The 23,398-nt window shown below is 51.5% G+C and overlaps 1 protein-coding gene across 2 annotated transcripts in view; it reads left to right on the forward strand.

Moving 5' to 3' along the window:
- The window catches only part of GALNT14 (polypeptide N-acetylgalactosaminyltransferase 14), a 205,878-nt gene extending 187,014 nt beyond the window's left edge, over positions 1–18,864 (forward strand). Inside the window, exons 11-15 of one of the 2 annotated variants that reach the window (XM_072767379.1) lie at positions 1,774–1,866; positions 6,166–6,249; positions 6,701–6,845; positions 16,950–17,069; positions 18,286–18,864. In XM_072767379.1, the coding sequence (XP_072623480.1) occupies positions 1,774–1,866; positions 6,166–6,249; positions 6,701–6,845; positions 16,950–17,069; positions 18,286–18,444 (601 nt within the window). In that variant the 3' untranslated portion in view covers positions 18,445–18,864. The remainder of the gene's footprint in view (positions 1–1,773; positions 1,867–6,165; positions 6,250–6,700; positions 6,846–16,949; positions 17,070–18,285) is intronic. The other variant, XM_072767381.1, reaches the window with a different exon arrangement.
- The last annotated feature ends 4,534 nt before the right edge of the window (positions 18,865–23,398 follow it).

Consider the following 23,398-nt stretch of genomic DNA (forward strand, 5'->3'; position numbering starts at 1 on the left):
GCTCACATGCCTACCCCAGGGCCCTGCAGGTGCATAGACAGGATCCAGGCTAGGGCAAGCCCTGCACCCTGGGCTTCTTCCCTAGGGTGGGTGTTTGCACCTCCTGCTGAGGGACAGGATGATGATCCCAGGGTCTCAGTGAGCAGGTGGCATCCACCTACTTATCCCTGCTCCATACACCTCCTGCCTTCATACACCTCCTCCTGTGATTCCTTCTGCCTCAGTCTCCTCTTCTGTTTCAGAAATGTTTCACAAACGTCCCTCTTTCCTCCAGCTTCTTCTCACCCTTTCCCTTATCCTCTGGTCTCTCGTCATCTGACAGCCTCGCTTTAGCCATTTGTCCTCCTTTTTCCTGTTTTCTGTCATCGCGTCCATTTAGGGGAGGGAGAGGGCAAGCACCTACCTCTCTTGGTGCTTTTCTTCCTTCAGGGTGTCGTTTCCTTATCTGTCGGCACACGTTTAAGCAGGTAGGGGCCACATCCTGACACAACCGTCTCGAGGCTGGCCTGGATTTGAGCAGGTGGAAAGTTAACACCTTTTGCAAAAACTGGGTGGGCAAGGGTAGGGCGGTGAGAAACCCAGCAGACTCCCAAGATAGGGCTGCCTCGGCCCCCCGGGTTTCCAGGAGGATAGGGGAGTGGGGGACAGCTGGTAGAAAAAATGATGCGGGCCCTCCTAGGGGTAAGGGGACAGACCTGGGCTCCAGAACATTCACCATGTTCAAGTGTGGGCCCTGGCCCCGGGGTTAGTCAGTGGTTAGAGAAAGGTAGCACAGGTGTCTCCTGAGCAGCATCCAGTTTGCTGATGGCTAGCCCTGGGCAGGGAGCCAGCGAGGCACAGGTGCCTGCCTTCTGTGCACTGAGAGCAGGCCACGGGTGTGACTGTCATCTTGGGCCCAACAGCTTGGAAGGGCTTGCCATCGTCCCCCACGGAGCGTGTCTGCTCTGACAGAACCAGAAGTGGATAGAAGCATGGACTGGTTAGCGAGGTCCCAAACTGCCTGACACCCCCAGGGGGCGGGAGTGGGGGGGCTGCTCCTACACTGCCCCTGGCGTCTGACTTTCTGATGACCTCTCCCTTGCTCTGGGGCTCTTCCTGGCTTCTCTGTCTCCCTGCCTGCTAAATTGTGACCTCCGTGTCAGTCCCTCTTTCTCTCTTTGTTGACCTTTGAGGTCAGACCCAGAGCAAACACCTGATGGAAAAGACTAGCGTGCTGGCAAAATGTCTGACAGGGGGCTTAATGACTTGATTCTTTGCACCCGCACCATGCTGAGCGCATGGGCCCTGGGAAGCGGCATGATTGGCTTCCCTGCCTTGAGCTGGGACCCCAGCACTTCCCCTGCATCATGGGGAGCACCTGGAGTAGGATGGGAGGCATGATGACCACCACAGGCCCTGCCTCTCTCTTCTTGGTTGCTGGCAACATGGGATGTGTGGGCTCCCCTCTCCCTTTTGTTTTGTTTTCTTTTTTTTTTCTTTCTTTCTTTTTTTTTCTTTTTTTTTTCCTGAGCCGCTTAAGTTCCATCTCTGGTACAATTTTTTTCTGCTATGTACCTTTTGGGGAAGAGCTCACCCTTACTGCTAAAGTCCTGTGTCTTGGAGTCAAGGGCCCTTTGGAGATTGGTTGGGACTTGGCTAGGCCCAGAATCCACACAAGAATGCTCTTACTGGATTGTGTGTGTGTGTGGCGGGGGGGGGGGGGGGGGGGGCCAGCTGGGTCATGCTGCCTGCGTGTGCATATTAACCACAGCGGGACACCCCGTATCTCCCCAGGAACACCAAGCGGACAGCTGAGGTGTGGATGGATGAATACAAGCAATACTACTATGCTGCCCGGCCGTTCGCCCTGGAGAGGCCCTTTGGGAAGTAAGTCCCCCTTCTGGCTGCTTTGTGCAGAGGGCCAGGAAGAGCACCAGCTCCTGACAGCCTCGCCACTTAGCTAGTCAGCCAGTCTCCAGTCTCTGCAAGGCCCAGGCTGTGGCTGCTCTCTTCTATACCTCCTCTTGCTCCTGCCTTGTCCTGGGCTTGTGGGGTTTTCGGCAGCTCTTGCGGCAAATGACTGTGGGACCAGTGGCGCAGGGGGGCGAGCTGTGCCTTGCACAATGGAGCAACATTTCTAGCTTTTTACAGGAAGGTAGGATGTGAGACACGCCGACCTTAGTCCCTCCGGGTCAGAGCTCCTCCTCCTCGTTCTGAGTCACCCAAGCCCAAACCACCCTCCTTCCTTGGAGGAGCAGTGTCCTACCGGTATCCCCCAGAGCTCTGTCCCAGCTTCGTCGGAGTAGATGAGAACAGGGAAGGAATTGTGTGCCAGATGCTGTAAATACGATCCTGTGAGTGCTCCCCAAACCCTGAGAAACGGGTTTGATTGCCACTATGTTGCAGAACAAGAGATTGAGGCTTCTGTAGGGTGAGGTACTTGCCCTGATCACATCTCAGTACCAGACTCAAACCATACCCATCCATCTGATCCCAAAACCATAGGTTGCATTCTCCAACCCAGAGCTGAGAAGGGAAAAACAGAAACCTTGTCTGTGTTGTCATCTGAGGGCTTCCAGGGGCAGCCAGTGGCTTTTGTCCTGCTAACGTCCCTTGGTCAGACAGGCTGGTGAGCAGATGGATGTCTGCAGCCCGTCCCTGCCCAGGAGGATTAAATCAGACATGACCAAAATGGCTTGCATCTGAAATTATAGACCCAGGACGTCCCCCCAGTTCAGTCGCTCAGAACCTCACAAGGAGTGAGAAGAGTCCTGAATCCACGTCCGACTTCCAGCCCACTGACCATGGCCATGCACCCCGGCCTTTCTTTACCTTCCTCCCTCCCCAGCTTGGGTTCCGCTCTCATTTAGAGAGAGGGCTTAAAAGATCTTATTCTCAGCATTTTGCCCTGTTGAGCGTCTGTCAGGACCTCAGGCAAGTTTTCTCAACCCTGGATGACCCTGACTTTGTGCCTCTCCCACCCCTCCTGTGCTCAGGCTGCTGAAGATTCTGGAAAGTATCAGCCGATGCTGCTAACATACTGTGGCCATCAGTGCCAGGCAGGCCCGTAGTAGGGCTGTCAGTCCTGCTGCCTTTCCTGGCCATCATTCTCCCCAGTCTCCAATAAACCTCTCTATCCAGGATCCCTGGGTGGCTCAGCGGTTTGGCGCCTGCCTTTGGCCTGGGGCACGATCCTGGAGTCCCAGGATCGAGTCCCACGTCCGGCTCCCGGCATGGAGCCTGCTTCTCCCTCTGCCTGTGTCTCTGCCTCTCTCTCTCTCTCTCTCTCTCTCTCTCTCTCTCTCTGTCTATCATGAATAAATAAATCAATCATTAAAAAAATAAATAAACCTCTCTATCCGGCCCCTCCGACTCCACCCGTCATTCACGGCAGAGGACACCTTCTGTTTTATAGCTGAAATAGATGGCATTGACTTCCCCAAACCAACCGACCTTGGCCCTATTGGCTCCCTTCTTCCATCTCAAAAGATAGGTGTGCTTCATGTCGTGTTAGACCAGCCCCCAGCCTATGCTCAGGATCCACCTTTCATCTGCATTCATTCGTAAATCAACATTTATCGAGCTCCCTCTGCCTGGATTCCTCCCTTTCCTGCCTCCTGGCTCAGAGCTTCTTAAACTTTAATGTGCACACGGATCTCCTGGGGAATCTTGTTAAAATGTGGCTGCTGATTCCGTAGGGTTGAATTTCTAATAAGCTCCCAGGTGGGTGCCATGCTGCTGGTCTGAGGGCCTGTCCTGGCAGAGCAGAGCTCTAGGGCAATGCCTCCCAAACTAGCCTGCACTTTGCAGGCACCAAGGAGCTTCAGAAGCTACAGATGCTGCTCCCAGAGAGCTGATCAGGTCTGGGGCATGGCCTGGGCTAGGCTGGGGAATTTTTAAAAGGCAGCCCCCCACCCACCCCGGCCTAGGATTCTAATGTGCAGCTGGTGTGGGAACCACTGCTCTAGGGACTCTGCCCTCCACTTCCTCATCCCTAATGTGTCTTTGCTGATACATGTTCCCCATCAGCATTTAAACTGATTCAGGGTCTTCTATCTTAAAACGATTTAAAAAGGGAGAGAAGAAGGTGCCTTGTTAGCACAGTAGGCAGCGCATCAGTCTCATAAAAAGGAAGAAGAGGAAAGGAAACAATCTACAAAAACTTTTCTTCAACCCAGTGTCACTCGTCCCCTACACCTGTCTGCTCCTGCGGGGGCCAAACGTCCTAAAGCACCTGCCCGCATATGCTGTGGGCGACCCACCCCCCTGGGCCCCTTATGCCGTCTCTCCCACCCATCCCATCTGGCGCAGCTCCGACCACGCTGTCTGTGCCTGCGGCTGTGGTTGTACTGCTGCTCAGGCTCCACCTTCTCCGTCCATGGCAGCCTCACCTTTCTCTTTCCTGCCATGTTTGTAGTCTTTTTCAAGGGCCTGTCATCACCGTCTGCGTACTGTGTGTTCTCCCTGACGTCAGCCGCCACTTCTTCGCTGCTGACTCTTGTGTCTGTGTCCCTGTCCTGGGCCTACCCCCGGAGCCACAGTCCCTTCAATCCCAGTAGGAACTGGATATCTCCACCTGGACGCCTCCAAGACTCCTCCAGTCCTAAAAGAAACTCATCTGCTTTGCTTCTAAATTTGCTCCCCATTCCACATCCCCCATCTCCATGAACACCCTTCCTCGTGTCCTGTTGCCCAAGGCAGAAATCGGAGCAATCTTCCCTCCCTCCACCTTCCCATGTCAAACAGTCCCCAGGTCCTGGTGCCACGGCCTCCATCGTGCACACAGCACCCGGGTCTTTGCTAAACACTGAACGTGGCACTTCAAAAAAAAAATGACGTCATTCCTCTGCCCATGTTGCTTGGAGTCTGGGGAGGCAATGTGGTTAGTGGGAAGGAAGATGTCCTGGTGGTGAGAATGCCTTGTCCGGTGTGGAGCAGAAGGAGGTGAGGCTGGCCCGACCAGAGCCAGTCCCCTGTGCTCACCCAGGAAGGACAAGGTGGAGCCAAGAGGGGTGGTGGCAGAGCAGCTGGGGAAAATGGAGGGACTTGGACCTATCATTTCTCTCCATTCCACCCACCCCCTTCCCTACCTGAGAGCACCCTCAGCACCTGGGCTTCTACAGCCGCCTCCCAGTGCTCTCTCTGACTCCAGCTTTGCCCAATCAGACCCAATTACCACCAATAAGATGCTCTGGAAGTTCAGGCATCACCATGTCATGCTTTGCTTAGAACCTGCCTGTTGCATCCATTGCCTGAAAGTCCAAACTCCTCCACTGTGGCCTGCCAGACCCTATATGGTCTGTTTCTTCATCTCTCCTCCTGCTCACTTCCCCTCTGCCATCCTCCACATACATACGTTCATGCACGCACATAGTGTAACCTCCCGCGGCACTTCTCCTACCATAGGACTGCTCCTTTACATGGTCCTATCTCCCTTTGCTGTTCCCCAGCCTCTACCGGAGGCCCCGACCTCACCCACTTTTTGGGTTGTCTAGATAGTGTCCGCTTGTCCTTCCAGATACCAGCTTCAGCCTTACCACCTTGGTGACTGCTGACTTGACCAGCAAGGGTACACCTCTGAGATGCTCCCACAGCCCCTGCATGCCCACCCCACATCCAGGGTCGTGATTGCTTGTTTTGCATTACCTTTCCCTATTGTTCAAAAGCTCACCATTCATCATTTCCCACCTTGGGCACAATACCTGACACATAGTAGGGGCTCCATAAATATTTGATGAACAAAGGCATCACCCGGCCCCAGAACCAGCCAAAGAAGCTGCTGCTTTCAGGGTGGGGTGGTCCAGAGTGGTATTTTGACTACAGAATCCAAAGAGAGATGTGTGGGTAAGTAGACTCAGAGCCCCAGTGGTGTATTATTAACAACACTGCATGTTCTTGTAGCCTTGTTTTTAATGAAAAGTAAAAACACCCCCAAACTCCATTTTCAAGTAAAAGCACAAATCCTTAATGTCATTACCACACCAATGTGAGCTATTGCTAAGTGTTTTCCATAGCTCTGTCTGGAGCTCTAGAAATCTCTCCTGGTGAATTTCTCCAGCGCCCTCGGGAGAGAGGTGGGCACGGCGTGGGCACAGCTTGTGCTCCGTGTCTCTTAACCTCGTACCTGTCTCTGACACACAGCTTGTGCTTTTGTCTTTGTGCCTACCCCTGCCCCCCTCCCCCCAGCATTGAGAGCAGATTGGACCTGAGGAAGAATCTGCAGTGCCAGAGCTTCAAGTGGTACCTGGAGAATGTCTATCCAGAACTCAGGTACCCGCCCTACCTTTTGAGCCTTTGCCTGCTGTGAGGAAATGCCATCGGCTGACTTGGTCTGGAAAGAGGACATCCCGTGGGCAACTGGATAAAGGCTTTTAAGTATAGGGAGGTCTGTAAAGACCAGTTGGCTTCCCTTATTCCTGAAACCAGGAGAAGAATTAAGTTAATCAGTAGTATGAGGGATGGAGGTTAGCTAGTAGCAGCATTTCTCAACTGCTGGGATTTGAGTCCCAGGTGTGACCTGAGGCTGATGCTATCTCCAAGCCAGGTTCCATGGGTGTCTTCTTGCTACCTTGTTCCTAGCAGGAGCCCCCACTCCAGCACAAGTCGCTGTAATACCACCCCAGGGAGATGCCCCTCAAAACACTGCCTCCAGCTCTCCAGCTGCTAATGCCACTAAGCCAGAAAGCAGCCGGTTCTCATCTCTCCTCTGGTTTTCCTCCAGAATCCCCAACGATTCCTCCATCCAGAAGGGTAATATCCGACAGAGACAGAAATGCCTAGAGTCTCAAAGGCAGAAAAACACAGAAACCTACGACCTCAGGTTAAGCCCCTGTGTCAAGACCAAAGGCAAGGATGCAAAATCCCAGGTAAGGAACAGGCTGGGGAGAGAACATGTACAGGGACTCAGCCTCTGTCACCTGCTTTTATGTGACACCAGGTGTCCACTTACACCCAGAGCCTAGCAACAGAGCAGGAGAAGTATGATTTCCCCTCACTCTGGGACTGGGTTCACTCCAGTGGGTTTCCACATGTGTGGACATGTGTGTGGTTTCTCTGGAAGATCTCTTACCAGGCCACATTGTGCCTATAGGAAATCACCATCAAATTAGCAGGATCTAAGGAGTACATCATTGGCCTCCATCCTGCTGGCAAGTAAGTGAGGGCTAGGTCAGGCAGGGCAGGGCGGCAGCTACCTGGAAAACATGAAATGCTGATGGAGAGAAGCGTGCCTCTGGGTGACGCTGGTCCAGGATGACATGCCTGCTCTGAGGCTCCCCGCCGCTCTAACCCTGACTTCTGGTGGGCACATCAGGTCTGGTAAAACCATCGCCATCATCCACCGCCCCCATCGCTGGCAGGGGCCTCGTTCACCTGCGCCCCATCCCCACTGCGTCCCATCCTCAGCAGGCCTGTGACTCCACCTGCCCCAGGCCTGGAGGAAGCACAGGAATCCGTTCTCAGAAAGGTTGCCTCGTGCCTGTGCCTTCATCCATTCATCCACATGGCACGCCCACGTTCCGTGGGTCAGTGTTCTCCCTCTGGGGATGGAAAGCTTTTAAAGGCCACAGGCAAACCCACACAGTCTGTCTCTGCCTCTGTCACACTTGCCGGCTGGACACGTTAAAGCACATCCAGTGCATAACTTCCTCCTGGTCCCCATGGCACAGCTGGATCTCTCCAGCATTCCTGTTCTTTCTCTCTCTTCTCTTTGCTGGCTCCTGTCCTCCACTTTCCTGTGCTCGTGGGGAATATTACCGGGGCTTTTAGGTCGCTATTCTGTTCTCTGTAAATGGTTTCTTGTTTCATCCAAGCTCCCAGCTTTGGCCACATCCTCTCTTTCATTGATTCACAGATTCTAGTTTTCATCCCCCCACGAATTCACGCATTCACTCAGTAACCATCTCTGTTCTCTGCTGTGAAGACACGGAGATGAATGACTAGGTTGCGCATCTCCGTGGTCCCCCAAGGGATCTAATGCAGGAAAAAACAAGTAAGCAGCTGTTCTGTTAGAAGCTCGGTCCGGGATGGAATGCGGTCCAGGCTGCTCTCGAAGCACTGAGGGATGGTGTCCACCGTATGCAGGAGAGTCAGGGACGTCTTCCCAGAGGCCTTGAAAATGAGCTGCATCCTGAGAGCAGAGTAGAAACAGGCCATGTCAGGAAAGGGAGGGGAGGAGGAGCAGCCCGGGAAGCACAGCACGCGTGGAGCCCTGGGCTGTGGCTGGGGGACCAGAGGGGAGCCCACAGCCGCCACGAAGTCATCCATGATGTCTGTGATTCTAGTAGACGGACAGCGACGAGCAGCTGCCAGGTGCCACAGCCACCTCCCTGGCCCACTGCTTCCCTCTATGTGACTGCTCTCTCCCAGGCTCCATGGCTCTGATCCCATCCATCTGCCCTGGCTCCTCTTTCTCCTGGTCCCCATTTCTGCAGGTCCTGTCCCTTCTCTCCTCAAACAGCTCCCCATGGACCCTGCATTCCTTCCTCCATGCCCGATCAGCCTTCCTCATCTTTGGCACTGTTGATGTTCTGGGCTGGATGGGTTTTTGTGCTGGGGACTGCCCTGTGCTCTGAGGTCTGCCTAGCAGCATCCCTGGCCTCCACCTGTCAGATGCCAGAGCACCCCACACGCACCATTCGTGACAATCGAACTATCTCCAGGCTACACCAAACGCCCCTGGGACATAAAACCACCCGGACTGGGAACCACTGTGTTAGGTTATAGCCATAGCCTCCAGCCCCCACTCCTCATCCCCCAACATGTCACATTCAAACCATGGTTCCCCACCTCAGTACAGCCTTCAGTGGCTCCTTGCTGCCTGCCTCCAGAACCCACACCCGCAGCACCAGCCTCTCACTTGCAGTGGCTTTTCCCAGACCCGTTTCTCTGCTCCAGCAGGACATGGGAGGGGCTGCCTGAGTTAGGAAAGGAAAAGTCAAGCAGAGGTGTCAATTTTGCTTGAGGTATGGCAGCCTGCCTGGGAATGGCACCGTTTGCTCAAGCATTATTTTGTAAAATGTAGTGAATAGCTGATGCCCGTCCCTCTCTTCTGAACCTATGTGTGGGCGCTATTCATAGGGGATCCCAATGGCCAGAATGTTGTCACCACCTTTTCCCTGGGACAAGAGTTTTCTCAATCTATCTTCAGTAAAACAGCATCTTTTCTGGTACTTAATGTCTTTGGCTGAATAAGGAAGTAGGAGGAGAGGAGCCATGGATCTCTGGGTATTGGAGAGGGTTCTCCAATGGCCCAGCCCTGGTGAAAGATTGCCAAACCTTTGTTTGACTGGAGAGTAATAGTACCTATTCCAGCTGACCTTCTAATGGCAGAGAAAGGGGAGGAAAAGCAGTCGTCTGTGGGAAACTAAGGGTGATCGCAGTAACAGTCTTTGAGTGAGCCAAAAGGTCTTTCTAGAAGATAGGGCCAAGCTATCACTCCTTCCCACTTTGGCAAGAACAGTTGGATTTGTGTAGCAGCAGCATGAACTCAAGAAAAATGGAAGAAGACTCTGAGATCGGAGTTCCACCGGCTTCCACAGAGGACAGCGAGTGCCCGTGGTGCTCCTGGTCCAAGGCTGCATGCCGGGTGCTGGGTGGAGCTAAATTGGATTAGACACAGCCCCCCTCCCAGCAGTAGGCCTGGGATGCACGTCCAAGTCTTCTGAAGGTGTGAACCTGCTTTAGACAGATAGAAGTCTACATAACTATTTCAGCTGGAATAATCCCCAAGTGTGCATGTGTGCACGTGTATGCATGTGTGTAGGACATACACCCTTGTAGCACTGACTCATGTTACCTTTCTTGTCCTTCCAGTATCTTTCCCTCCTTCTTGCGTAAGAAAGGGCTTTCTTCTACTGTGTTAGGGCATCCAGAGGTTCTCTCCTCTGACCCTGCTCTGCCTCTTTGCCCCTCCTAACGTTTCCTTTTCTTCTTGGTCTACCTCTTGGCCTGTCCAGAGGGGGATCACTTCTGCCCCTCACACCCCTTCCCATAACTCTTTCCACCCTCTCTCAGGCTGCCTCCTCTTTTGCCTGGGAGAAGCCATATCAAGGAAGGAACACAAGAGCCCTGTTAAAGAGGTTTACTATTATCCTAATTTTACAGATGGAACCAGGGCCTGGAGAGATTATCCAAGGTCCTAGACTAGTAAGTGGTGAAGGTAAGAGTTGGAAAATCTGGCTACCACGGCCTTGTTCTGCTATTGCTGCTGCTGCCGGAGCCACAGCTGGTTCCAGAACACTTACCTTCAAGTTCAGTCATGAGAGGAGATGCCTGGCACTGATCCCTCTCCCAGAGACAAATATTGTAAACATGAAAACCATATAGATCAGCTCCATTGTGACAGCAGCGAGGTGGCCAGTTCCTACTGGCAGCCCCTGAGAAAGGCAACGGGTCACACCTTGTGTCAGGCCTGGGGAGGGGGCAGGCCAGACAGGAGACCCCCCTGCCATTGATGGGACTGAGGAAAAGGATGGATAGGGGCCCATGGACTCCACACCAGAGCAGAGGGCACACATAGCACTGGCTTCCAGCCTGTGCCTATCCCCCTTTACTCCTGCCCTGGCTCTGTCCCCCTCTGTGAACTCCCAGCCTTCATATCCACACTCCATCACTCCCCTCTAAATGGCCCCCTTTGCACCCAGCTGTGTGTAGTAGGGATACAGTTTACCCTTGGGAGGACAGTCCCAGGGTAGGATCTACACAGATCCTGAAATCTCCAAGGTTCAGGCCATTTGGGTAGAGGATTCAGGGGTTCCAGATATCTGGAGTAAAAGAACACCAGCAGGTGGGAACCATGAGCTCAGGGTTCTGCTTCCAGCTGGCTACATGCTCTCCAGGGGGTGCGTCCCCAGGCACATGGGAGTCTTCACTGTTGAAAGGAGACAATCATATCCTGGTTGTTCTCTGCTGCTGGCTCACGTCCCTGCCCCACCCCCAGCCCAGCTATCCTTCACCCTGCCTTACCTCTCTTTCTTGACCGGCTTGTCAACCTTGGGAACAAAGTGTTTAATCTTCTTGTGTATTGAAGATGTCGGCAAGCTGATGCCTTGGGTGAAGTACAAGAGAAATACATCATCAGTTTGCAAACGCGCAAAGACCAAGAAGCCTCCAGGTTAACGAGTTTCCTCTTAACTTTATTGGATTCTCTAGAAAAATATTTGTGTGAAAGATGGAAGGAAGACAGATGCACCATTTTCCTTGCTATCCCAATTTAAAGAAAGGGAGAAAAACATTAAAAGTTTGCAGTGTGTCATTTGAGGCAGTGTAGGCTACTGGCTTGTGAAGGATGCGTGTAGGCTGCTGGACGCTTGGGTGGGCGAGAGAAGCTAAAAGCTCTCCCCCGCACACCTGCACTCCCCTTGGCACCTCTAGGTAAGTCTGCCCGCAGGACAGGTGCCCAGTGTGTTCACTTCCCCATCTGATACTACCCTTCCTCCCCGTGCTTTCTCAACACACCATTGGGAAAGGCCCCATCATAACTGCCTCTCCAGCAGATCTCCTGGGAGGCAAAGCAAAGGCAGTTTTCCAAAGGAAGCTCTCTGGGCCCATGTCTCTTCCTGTTGGCTTCCTCCATCACCGCTGTCAACATGCAGACAGTAATTCAGCACTTGCTCTGTGGACAGCACCCTCCTGACCACCACCATGTGGGAACCCAGGTGCCTTACAGTGACCCTCCATGCCCAGGACTAATGTCACCACTTCACGTTTGAGGGGACTGAGGTACAGAGTTCAGATCTTACCCAGGTTTGCAGGGGGAACAAGCAGAAGAGCCAGGACTCCAGCCCCCGCAGCCACTCCAGGGCTCCACAGCAGGACCCAGCAGCAAAGGTACTGGGTGTGGGCTTTTGATCACATGCATATAAAATGTATCCTGACAGCTTGGGATGAAGGGACAGGATGGACTTGGAAATAGAGAAAATACCCTGGCAGTGAGTCCAGCAAAGTTCTCAAAAGCAGGGAGCATGTCTCCGAGCCTGCCAGGTCACCCTGCTGCCGTTAGTCACCAGGGAGAGGCTGAAGTTAGTCACCCTGTGGCTGAAGGAGGTGTGCCAAGGACGGCCAGGCAGTGCCTTTGGGTGATCCTTCCGGGATGGCTGCCCCGAGAAGTCGGCGGAACTAAAGTATTGCTTGAGTCTGTTCGTTTGTGTCTGAAGAGGCTAAAGGGTCGTGTATGACCTGCAGTGTGACTTAGGGGGCAGTGGCCCTGGATGCTCTCAGCTCAGATCCAGTCTCACCAAAGAGGCCGTGCATTCATAGTCAACCCTGCGGTCTGCTCCCAGAGTGACCTCTGACCTCTCTTCCCTTCCATAAAGTCATACTTGCCTTGCAGGATCACTGTGATGATGAATAGACTATGAATACAAAGCGTCTAGAACCAGGAGCCCTCATACATGAGTTAGTTTGCCCATCCAACCACAACATAACCAGCAGCACTGCTTGGCACTTGGGCTCTCTCTTTAAATGGGGAGCTCACTGCCATTAGTAACTGACATAGGATTCTGTGTTCATGAAAACACAGCCCCTACCTTCTCTCCATGTGTGAATATCTCCTCACCTGACCATTGCGCCTCCCACAGGTCATCAGAGTCCTATTGGTGGCCACTGCACCAAGGCCAGCCCATGGCCTGTATGTTCTGTGGGCATCATCTAGATTAGTCATCACACAACCCCATGGGCCATGTCTTGTTATCCCCACTGTTTCACAGATGGGATAAGTGAGGCTTAGAGAAGGGATGGGCCAGTGCTTCCCAGGTCATACACAAGTAATGCTGGGCCTGCTGCTTCTAGGGACCAGGCCCTTCAGGCTAGGCTACAGGGTCTCAACCTCAGTACTGTTGGAGTTAATACCAGATAATTCTTTGTTGTAGAGACTGTCCTGTGCACTGTAGCTGTTTGCCAGCATCCCGGGTCCCACCCACTGGATGCCAGTAACTCACCCACCAAGTCATAGTAATCAAAAAGTGCTTCCAAACACTGCCACATGGCTCTTGGATGGATGGATGGATAGATGATAGATAGATGATAGATAGATAGATAGATAGATAGATAGATAGATAGATAGATAGATGATAGATAGAAACAAGATCATCCTAGCTGAGAGCTGCTGTCCCAGGCTGGTTGCTTCTTGCCAACTAGTGGTCACCCGCGGCCATTCAAAGGTTAGCCCCTGGGCCTGGGCCCCTACCCATCTCATGCCTGCCTCTTCCAGAATTTGATCCCTTTAGATATGCCCCCTTAAAAGCATCTTTCTTCTCTGCTGCTCCATCCAGTACAAGACAGTGAACCCAAAGCTGGCTGCTGTGGCCTGTTTCATCCCACCCCTCAAGGCTGTGGCCAGATGGGCATTGCCCAGAGTCCTGTACCTGCCAGGCTGCTCCCTTCTCTATATGCAGGGGCTGTCCTCCAGAGACTCCCACTAAGCACAGAAGGCTGTCGAGCCTGGGCCACCCCCTCATCATCATCAGTTCCCCTCTCCCGGGGCAGGAACAAAGGGGCTGGAGGGCCTTCTAAATCGTATACCAACACCTGAGCCCTTTTAATTACCTCATCCTCCTTAGTCTCTTACTGGCCTATCCCTGAAGGAGTGGTGCCATCCACACCACCTCTGGGTTACCTTCCCTGGGTATGGCTGTGTCTCTGTGCACTGGGGGTGGGAGCTGTGACTTGGCCAAACCCCCTTAATGGAGCTGTCAGCAGACGGCCCAGCGTACACTGATGTAGCCAGGCCAGCCTGAGCAACCACTGCTATATTCCCGAATCCATTTCTGACTCCAGGATTCATTTAATAAACCCATTCATCACCGGCCATTCTGGAAGTCTGACAGGCTGCAGAATGGGAATAAGAAACCTCTTCTCCCTTCCCTCCCCACCTGCTTCTGTGATCTGCTTCCCTCTTTCCTCCCTTGCAGATCTGGCCAGAGAGCTGCATTCCTCTGAGAAATTGTGAGGCTGAATTATTTCAATGCCAGTAAAACACCAGCTAATGCAAAGTCCACTTAGCGTAAAGGCTTCGATCCCTCATCCGTGCATGTGCACATTCTCCCCTTGGGGATCCTAAGGTGGTTTTCTCCGAGCTCAGCCCCAGCCGGGTACCATATGCGTTCTTTCCCGAAAGGCATTAGTGGACCGGCATCTCAGATGTCAAAAAAGGCATCAACCCACCTCCTGCCCTCTCGTGCCCTCCCCAGTACTTGCAGTTTTTAATGCCCCTAGGGTATTACAAAAGAAGAAATGCCAAGATGAGCTTTCAGAAATTGTGTATTTCAAGTTTTTATGTTTAATTAGTTAATACTTTTAACATAAAAAATACAAAGTTAGTGTATTGTGGTAATGAAAATAATTGCAGGATTTATTTTTAAGATGTCAATTCATGGTTCACAGCAGCTGTGTGGGTGGGTAATGGGTCAGAGAGATGGACCTTATCTTCTTTCCACATCACTGACTGTATGTTTAGACTCATTTCCCAACAATGGCAGAAATCTCTAGCTGAGGCCAGTTGTATGGTGGGTTTGGGCAGTGGTTCTCTGGCAGCCCTGTCCTTGGGTTTGGGCCTGGGCTTCAGGCCTCTCTCTCCCCTCCCCACATGGAATTCTCAGGACACACATCCAAGACCTGCTCCCACCTTCTAGATCCCACTCCAGATGTCTAGCGCCCCAGAATCCCTGGCCCAGATGGCCCTAGCCTGATGTCAGGATCTGCATGGATCTCCTGAGGGTAGACTGTGTCCCTAGCACACACCTAGGCCCAAGGTGGGGGCCATTTAAATGGCAATAACCAAGTGAGCGTGGATATGCAGATAGGGGAGTTCATGATGGGGGACAGAGCCAGGGCAGGAAGTAAAGGGGAGCAGGCACAGGAAACCAGCGCTGTATGTACCCCATTGGTGGAGCTCGTAGAATGTGGACCTCCATTCATCCTCTTCCCCAGTTCCCATCAATGCCAGGGAGGGGCCTGCTCTCAGCTGCCCACTCCCTAGTGTCCCACATGGAGTGTGACTTTTGGCCCCCTCCCCGGCCAGTGGGAACTGGCCGGCTCTCCAATGTCGCAGTGGAGCTGAGCTCTAGTTTCCATATTTACAACCTGGAAGAGGGCTCTCAGGGACTCTAGACACTACTTGTGATTAAGCTTGATTAGGAGGAGCTAAGTCTGTGGCAGCAACAGCAAAGGAGCCAGAGAGAGTTGGTCGGAGAGCGTTGGATAACTTCTGTGAGCCTTTCATCATGTAGAATGGAGACAATAATAATAATAACATATCTAGTAGGATTCTTGTGAAGACTAAAGCGATCTGTGCCAAGCCCCCAGGACAGTGCCTAGCACATAGTAAGTGCTCAGTAAATGTTGGCCATCAATAACAGGATCCTGATTGCTGCATCCCCTCTGTGTGTACAGATGTCTTTCCCTTTCCCTTTCCCTTCCCTTATCCCGAAGGGAAGTGAATGGCGTGTGTAGGATGGTGATGTTCAAGGCCAGAGCAGCACTTCTTGATACATCCCAAGGAGGACATTTCATTACATTTATTATTTTAAAAATTAAATATGTATAAATCTAGAAGTAGATGGAAGAGTATAAAGAACTCCCTGTAGCCATCCCCAAGTTTCAAGAATTCTTAACTCACAGCCAGTCTTTTATCCATCAGTAATTTCCATCTGCTCCCGAGAGAGTGCCTTCTGGTCTAGGTCTTCTCCCAACACCAGCAGTTTGAAAAGGGACACAAGCATCCACTTGCAGGACCCAACCCCTAGGGGACAGCGGCTTCCACTGGGCTGGTGGCCCCATCCAGGTGTCCGGAACAGGGAAGGTTCCAGATCAGGAGAGGCAGCGCTCTGCCTGCAGGTGGTCTGGTGAGGCAGCAGCAGGACCTGAGCCTGCGGGCAAGGAGGGGATAGGCCAGGGCACAGAAGGACGCTGAAGATGTCACCAGTTCGTGGAAGTCAGGAGAGGGGCCAGGGCCAGGAGGTGGCTGCCAGGAGCTAGGGAGGGTGCAGAACAAGCATGAATGCCGGCTCAGCTTAAGGGATACACAGTCTTAGAGCAGGGGTGGGGGCCAGCCAGGTAAGGATAGGGCTCAGGCCCAGGAGCAGTAGCTGATGAGCAGCCTGGTCCAGAGGCTGAGGGTCAGCTGGCTAGCAGGGGTGGAGTAGAGAAGGGGCCCAGCCCTTGACAGGGTGGTCTCTGCAGCCTCCCCCCGCCCAGGGCCTTCTTTCACCTTCTTTCACCTTCTTTGCCCCATGATGAGGCCTCTACCAGCTGGTTGCTCTCTGATCTCCAACATTTTGGAGACTGGGCGAGGAACATCCCTTGTCATGACCTTTCCTCTCCCCAGCCTCCCTGTCCGTTCACTTGTTGGGCTTCCCTCCCTATGGGAGCTCTGGGGCCCAGAGATGTGTTGGCCTCTAGTGCTGGAGTGCACATACCTCCTGGGGTCATTTTCTGGTCATGACCTTCTGTCCCTCCTCTTCTCCTCCCCTCGCACACTCCATATTCCCTTTGTTGCACCATCTGCCTCTTATTAGAACACTCCTGTTTTCAGGACGCTGATTGGATTCCTTTTCAAAGAAGGGACATCCTAAAGACAGCTGGGGCTGACCTGCCAGGTAGCTGCTTATGGTGGCAAGTGTGGGGAATAGACATGGATCCAGTCAGAGAAACTGGAGACTGCATAGCTGGGCTGGGGTGTTGTCCAAGCTAAAGTCCAGAATTGTTCAGCACCTCCCAAAGGCAGCCTGCATGCCCAGGCCAGGCCCCTTCCTGGACGTGGAGATGGAGACTTCAGAGGGGGTATGACCTGGGAGTCTCTGGCTATGGAGTCCCATTTTCCAAGGTGATTTAGGTGATTTTGTTGACGGTCTGTTACTGCTAGGACCCCTGGTGCTTTTTACCCAGCTGCACTAATGATCACACAGCCCCAGGAGTGTCCCACCAGGCTTCCAAGGATCTTGATGTGAACCCTCTGGCCTCTTCCCCTCCAGATATGGGCCTTCACATACACCCAGCAGATCCTCCAGGAGGAGCTGTGCCTGTCTGTTGTCACCGTGTTCCCTGGCGCCCCAGTGGTTCTTGTCGTTTGTAAGAATGGAGATGACAAACAGGTGAGTGCTCAGTAGGTACAGCTGGGGCATGGCTACCTTCAGTGACAGATGAGACTACCTGTGTAGGTCTAAGTCCCACCTGCAAGATCAGGGAGAAACTTTAGAAGCAGAGGGGTGGATCAGAAAGAGGCCCTTCTGGTTAGGAGAGGAGGGCAGGGATGGTGGCAGCAGTGGTTGGCTCACATCCAGATGCCTGTGGACCTGGTTGAGCCACTATGGACACGCACATCTTGTACTCGCTTGTTTGGCTCTGACACCCACCTGGCATCCCAGAGCTCTACTCCTCTGGGGCAAGGCCTTCAGAGCCACAGATTGAGTAGTACTCAACTCCTGGCCTTCAGGGGCCTTGGGCTGTAGCAGGGTGTCCACCAAGATTCATAGCACTCTTGATGCACCCATGTGGCCAGCCGAGCCCAAGTCATTGACTCCACACAGCTTCCTGCTGACTGCTTATTGGCATTAGAGAGATGGACATTGGGATGCCCTTTCTATAGCTCACTAGCGGTGTGAGCCATGGCAGGTTCCTGGACTTCGGTTCCTCTCTGAAGTTGAAGATGCCCACCACACGGGGCAGCTGTCTAGAGTGATTAACTGAAGTGGTCTGTGGCACCTGCACAGTGGTGGTTCCCCCAAAACATGTTCGTTCTTCCTTCCTTGTCCCATGAGGTCAAGTCTGGAGAGTAGTGGCATCAGATTTCTTGCCCCCCACCCAACCTGGGCCCTTCATGTGCTAAAGCACTTTTGGAGGAGCACAGGTTTGTGGTGTTGGTGTTGGGTGCTGCCTGGAAGCCTCTCTGCCCTCCTATCCCCCAGCATCCCATCCCCCAGCTTGCTCTCCCGTCTTTCTGATGTGCAGACACCGAGTGCACATCGTTTCTCTGGTTGCTCCTGTAACTAATGTGCTTCCCATTTTCTGGCTTATTGCTTGGAAAGTTATTACCTTCTAATGAGTTTTCCTAGCAAATATATTGATTTTTCCTTTTACTTTTTTATCCGAAAAAAACCCACAAAAAATGCAGAAACCAACAATAATACCTGGCAAAGCAATTAGTTGCAGCTTTATTCCTCTGTGAGACCATGAAGTCAAGTCTCTGGGTGACCCTTGCCACATGGTGTAAACATGTCTGATTATTCTGGAACTCCTGATATTATCAATAGATCCTGGACCTTTAGCCAAAGAATTTGGGTTCATGCTCTCTCCTCTCTGTCTTCTCAGCAATGGACCAAGACTGGTTCCCACATCGAGCACATAGCATCCCACCTCTGCCTGGACACGGACATGTTTGGTGATGGCTCTGAGAATGGCAGGGAAATCGTGGTCAACGTGTGTGAGTCATCACTTATGAGCCAGCACTGGGACCTGGTGAGCTCTTGAGGACCTGAGCCAGAACCAGCGGGGCTGTGGGTGACATTTCCCCAGATGAAAAGCAGACTGGGAATCAGGCTACAAGCAGCCCACAGCTACTGTAGATGCTCTGAACCGGGAGGTGGAGGCAAAGCCCCCCGGATAGGAGCAGATGTCTCAGGGAGGATGGAGGAAGGGATTGAAAGCCAAGTGGGGCTCAGAGACAGATCCTACATGTTCTCCGTGCTGTTCCAGTTCCAGTCCTGGCCCCATCTGCCCTTCACTGGAATCTGGGGAGAGAGATCTCATGGGGAGTGTTTATGTTGTTCCCTTTCTTTCAGAAGAGGCCAGAGAGAAAAGAAAAGCCTTTTTTGTCACTAGGCCAAGACTAAATTGAGAAATAAAGAATGGAGGTTGTTTTCAAAACAAATAAAGGAACCTTGGAAGTTTTCTCTGTGCATCTCTTACTTTGTTTTGACTAATGCTAGCTTAGTGCTGACCTGGGTTCTCCATTCAGAGGGGATGCGGGAAGGTTGGGTCTCTTGGCAGAGTAGACAAAGAGGACAGGGAAATGGGAGACCTGTGCCCTCATCCTGGGCTGCCACCCATAGGCTGTGTGACCTTAAACAGACACACACCTCTGGCCCTTCATCCCCCAATGTCACGTGGGGGAGCAGAAGCAGATCCATGGTTCTTCCCCAGGGATACGGTCCCATCCAGAGAAATCATGTCTGTGCAGCTTCAGGAGCTCCTGGTGGGGTCCAGGCTTCCCAGCTGATCCTGACGCCCCTCTCTGGCTGGAACCACTGCCCTATATGTCTCTCTGGGCCCTTGTTGCTTTATAGCCTGTGGCCACTAGCTTGGGAGTTTCCTACTCTAGTAAATCCCCAGTATGCCCGGGGAATTAGATACTGTGTTTGTCTATATCTATTAACTAGAGTTTGAGAAAAGAACCAATCCAGGGGCACTGGGGTGGCTCAGTTGGTTAAGCATCTGCCTTCAGCTCAGGTCATGATTCCAGGGTCCTGAGATTGAGGCCCATGTCAGGGCTCGCTGCTCAGTGGGGAGCCTGCTTCTCCCCTGCCCCTCCCCCCATCCTGAGCTCACTCTCTCATATTCTCTCTTTCTCTCTCTCTCTCTCAAATAAATAAAACTCTTTAAGAAAAAAGATAACCAATCCATATTGTTTTAAAATTCCCACATAGGCCCATACATTCTCTGCTGAGGTATGTTTGGTGTGAGCTATTTGGTAATGGTGTTAGTTATCTACTGCTGAATGACAAATTATACCCCAAAACTTAGCAGCTTAAAGCAATATAGGTTTGTTATCAAATGGTTTCTATGGGCCAAGAATCTAGGCACAGCTCTGCAGGGTCTCTGGCTTCAGGCAAAGGCTGCAGTCAGGGTGTTGTCAGGGACTCCGGTCATCTCAAGGTTCAACCAGGAGGATCTGTCCCACGCTCACTCAGTGGTTGTTGGCAGGATCTGGTTGTCACAGCCTATTGGCCAGAAACCACCCTCAGTTCCTTGCTATACAGGCCTCTCCAACACAACAGCTGACTTGACCGAAGCAAGCAAGCCCAGAAAGCAATGGTGCCAGCAAGATGGAAGTTATAGTCTTCTAGAACCTAATCTCACAAGTTACTGTCTATCCCTTTTACCACCTTCTGTGTGATAGAAGCAAATCACTAGGCTCAGCCACCAGTGAAGGGGAGGGAATTACACAGGAGAGCTGATGCCAGGAGGGTGGACCATTGGGAGCCATTTTTTATTCTGGCTGTCCCCGTAACTACTATGCCCTAAATAGGTATTTGCCTCCCCTTCACCCAGAAAGCCTTTGGTGAGGGCCACTGTTCAAGCTCATCATTACTGAGGATACTGCAGGGGTAGGAAACCCAGGGCTGAGCGTTCACAACCAGAATCTTCTCTGGAGGTTGTATTTGTTTATGCAATCCTCCTATTACCTTCTTTAGTTATGATTTGTCTCTTTTTGGGGGGCTATTTCATTCACTGCTCTGAAAAGGAGAGGAGGCCATGGGATAGATAAAGACATCTATTGAAGATGATCTGATGGCTTTGAGAGCTGTGTCCACAGGGTTTAAACTTCTCCTTGCAGAGAAGAAGGAAAGACCAGATAGGTTCACCAGCACCCTTTCCCCTGAGAGGGGGAACAGGCACTGCACTAAAATAACTCAAGGAGCCGAGGTCCTCCCCTATTCTCCCTCTGAATCTGTGTCTGTCCTTGAGTTCCCTGGTGGCAGGAAAGCTGTCTCTTGCCTTGCCTTATCGCCATCATGGGGCTGAACACATGAAGCTCTTAGTGAATGTTTTCCTAAATGGATGATTGGCAAAACTACTCATTGTCCAAGATGAAATAACTTTACTCACATTTTACTAGCCCTGTAGAGTCACAGAGTGTAGGTTGCTCTAGGTCCCTTCTTGAACACCCAAGGAAATGGGGAAGGAAGAATGAGGCCTCTGTCCCAGGAGGACAAACATTTTTAACCAGGCTGCTTTGATGTGGCTGGAGAGCTAGCACTCAGCAATGCCATTGACTTTAGCAATCCCACCCACCTCCCTTTTACTAGTGAAAGGACTTGGGGTAATAGTGAAGAGTAATCCACTAATGGAGACACAGACAGTTTACATGTGAGCTATAGGGCATATGTCTTAAGGCTTCTCTAGTGGGTTATGGGGGATAACTGATGAGGTGAATGAGAATCATGACAACCATGGAGAGTTATCCACCCTCTGTTCACTAAGCTGATGCTGATGATGCCAAAGCAAGAGTAATTTGTGATTTGAAGTCAGAAATAGCAATAGTACCAAATGTCTCCTAACTCAGGACAACACTAATGCCCTGATGGAACAGGGACCCACTCTGGGACACCTTGGCCTGCAATTGCACAGCAGAGTGAGTACGCCCAAGCTTTCCATGGTGGTTACATCTTTCAGTGGGTGCTGAATCAGAGGCCTTGGTCAACTCCTATCATTGAGTCTGAGGGCCAGATTTCAGTAACCTGGAAAAGCTCACTTCTTAGTAGATCACCAGTAGTCATGTGAAAGTAAAAATTTGTCAGATTACATCAGCCTATGAAAAGAGAAGGGACCTACACTCTTCATATTCTAAGGACTCAAAAAATTGAGACCCCTAAACTGAGCTTGGAGTCACTACCCTGGAGCGGTCTTACCACACTGCCAGGTGAGGAGGTGGCCAGTTGTGGTAGAAGCCCCCTCACCTAGGGTCACATCTAGCTGGTGGGCTCAGCTACAAACAGTAAGGGCTCCTAAGTATCTTAAGGGTGTGATGTGCAAATTCAGTGGAAGAGATTTTATACATACATTTTTTATATATACTGGAAAGAAAAGAGGCAGGGTCTCTGGGCACACTCCAGGGTCTGGATTAGTGTTGGAAAGATGATGATCGAATGGACGGGCAGAAATCAGAACTTTTGGATATTTCTAGGAGCAGCATAGGTGACCAAGCTGGGTGCCATGTTGAATCTGAGCCTTGCTCTCTTGTCAGTTTATTTCCTTATATGCCATATAACTCCTTTGTATGAGCTCATTTTCAGCAGAACTCATTTTCTCTGGGCACCACGTGCCCAGGTTGTGGAGGCATGTCTCAGAGAAGGTTCAAATCTGCTTCTGTTTCTTCCCTTTGATTTTAAACCAGTCTATGCATTGATTTCTACAATTGTGGTTTCCACTCTGTGAAAGTGATAGGAATTTGGACCCCTCATCTACATTGGGCACAAGCTTGGTTTTCAATCTTTTCTCCACCCAAATTATTGCCCTGCTGTCATGCCATCACCATTCACCCAGCTGGTAAGTGGGGATTGTTGGCCCTTTTAAGCAACCAACTGTATGTAGGGTCTTGTTTCTGGTTTCAGCCACCCAGGAGTCCATGGCCTTCATATCTTGCCTTTTCTTGGAGGTTTGGAACTCCAGCCATCTGGATTTGATTCCCCATCAGTTCACACTCACCACCTTGGCTTTGAATTCACATTCATTTTTTGGAATCTGGGATTTCCCCTTCCTTTCAAGTGCAGCTGTGATTTCAAATTGTTTTATTGTATTTTATACAATATTTACATATGTACGTGGGAGGGGACTTCCTATATCAGCTCAGACCAAAATTCCTTAGTATTGTAATTAGCTGTCACCACTGTCTTTCCCAATGGCTGCGGGACACCATATCTTAGTATAGACACTCAATAAATTTCTGTGAATGAGTGCGAGAATAAGCCTGTGATTCTTTAGTACCACTTCCTAATTACCTCCTGGCTATAGCTATCAGACATTAGGGTTTTAAAAAGACAGCAAAGACAGAAATGGAAGACCAAGAAGACAAATTTATAACAATGAAATCTTGTTATAATACCCATAGATTTAGGGATCATGCATATTTTACTCCGTAATGACAGAATTTAATACTGAAAGTGCTAACTGGAAAGAACTATCAGTAATGGAAATCTTTAATACTGCAGGAGAGCCCAGCAAGAGAGAATCTGTTCTCATAAACTCTGGGGGATGGTGACAGGAAAGTAGACGGGCAGCGCTTGCATTTCATCTACAAGAATCTCAGGCATTTTTCCCTGGTATCTGGCAACATCAGTCCTGGATGGCCCTCACGGAGAGACTCACCTTTACCTATGGTCCAAGTAGTTTGCCTATGCTGGATTTAAGTCCCCTGCCTTCCCCCACTCCACAGGCTGAGCCAGTGTCTACTGTGCCCCCAGGGAGCCAGTGCCCTAACCTGTCCGTTCCCTCTGCACGGCGACAACACCTGGGCAGCATCTGGCACCCATAGGACACCGTAAAGGTGTGAAGGTTCCAGAAAAAGTCTAGCAGCTGTGTGGACACAGAAGCCTCTGGGGCATCGCAGGTGGCACGTAGGAGCCTCTTCTCTCCAACACGCAGAGCCAACCTCCCAGGGTCCCTGGTGGTCTGAGGTCTCAGGCAGCACGACTCGGATTAGCAC

The sequence above is a fragment of the Vulpes vulpes genome, chromosome 8 (genome assembly GCF_048418805.1).
Source record: "Vulpes vulpes isolate BD-2025 chromosome 8, VulVul3, whole genome shotgun sequence".
In the NCBI taxonomy this organism is placed as follows: Eukaryota; Metazoa; Chordata; class Mammalia; order Carnivora; family Canidae; genus Vulpes; species Vulpes vulpes.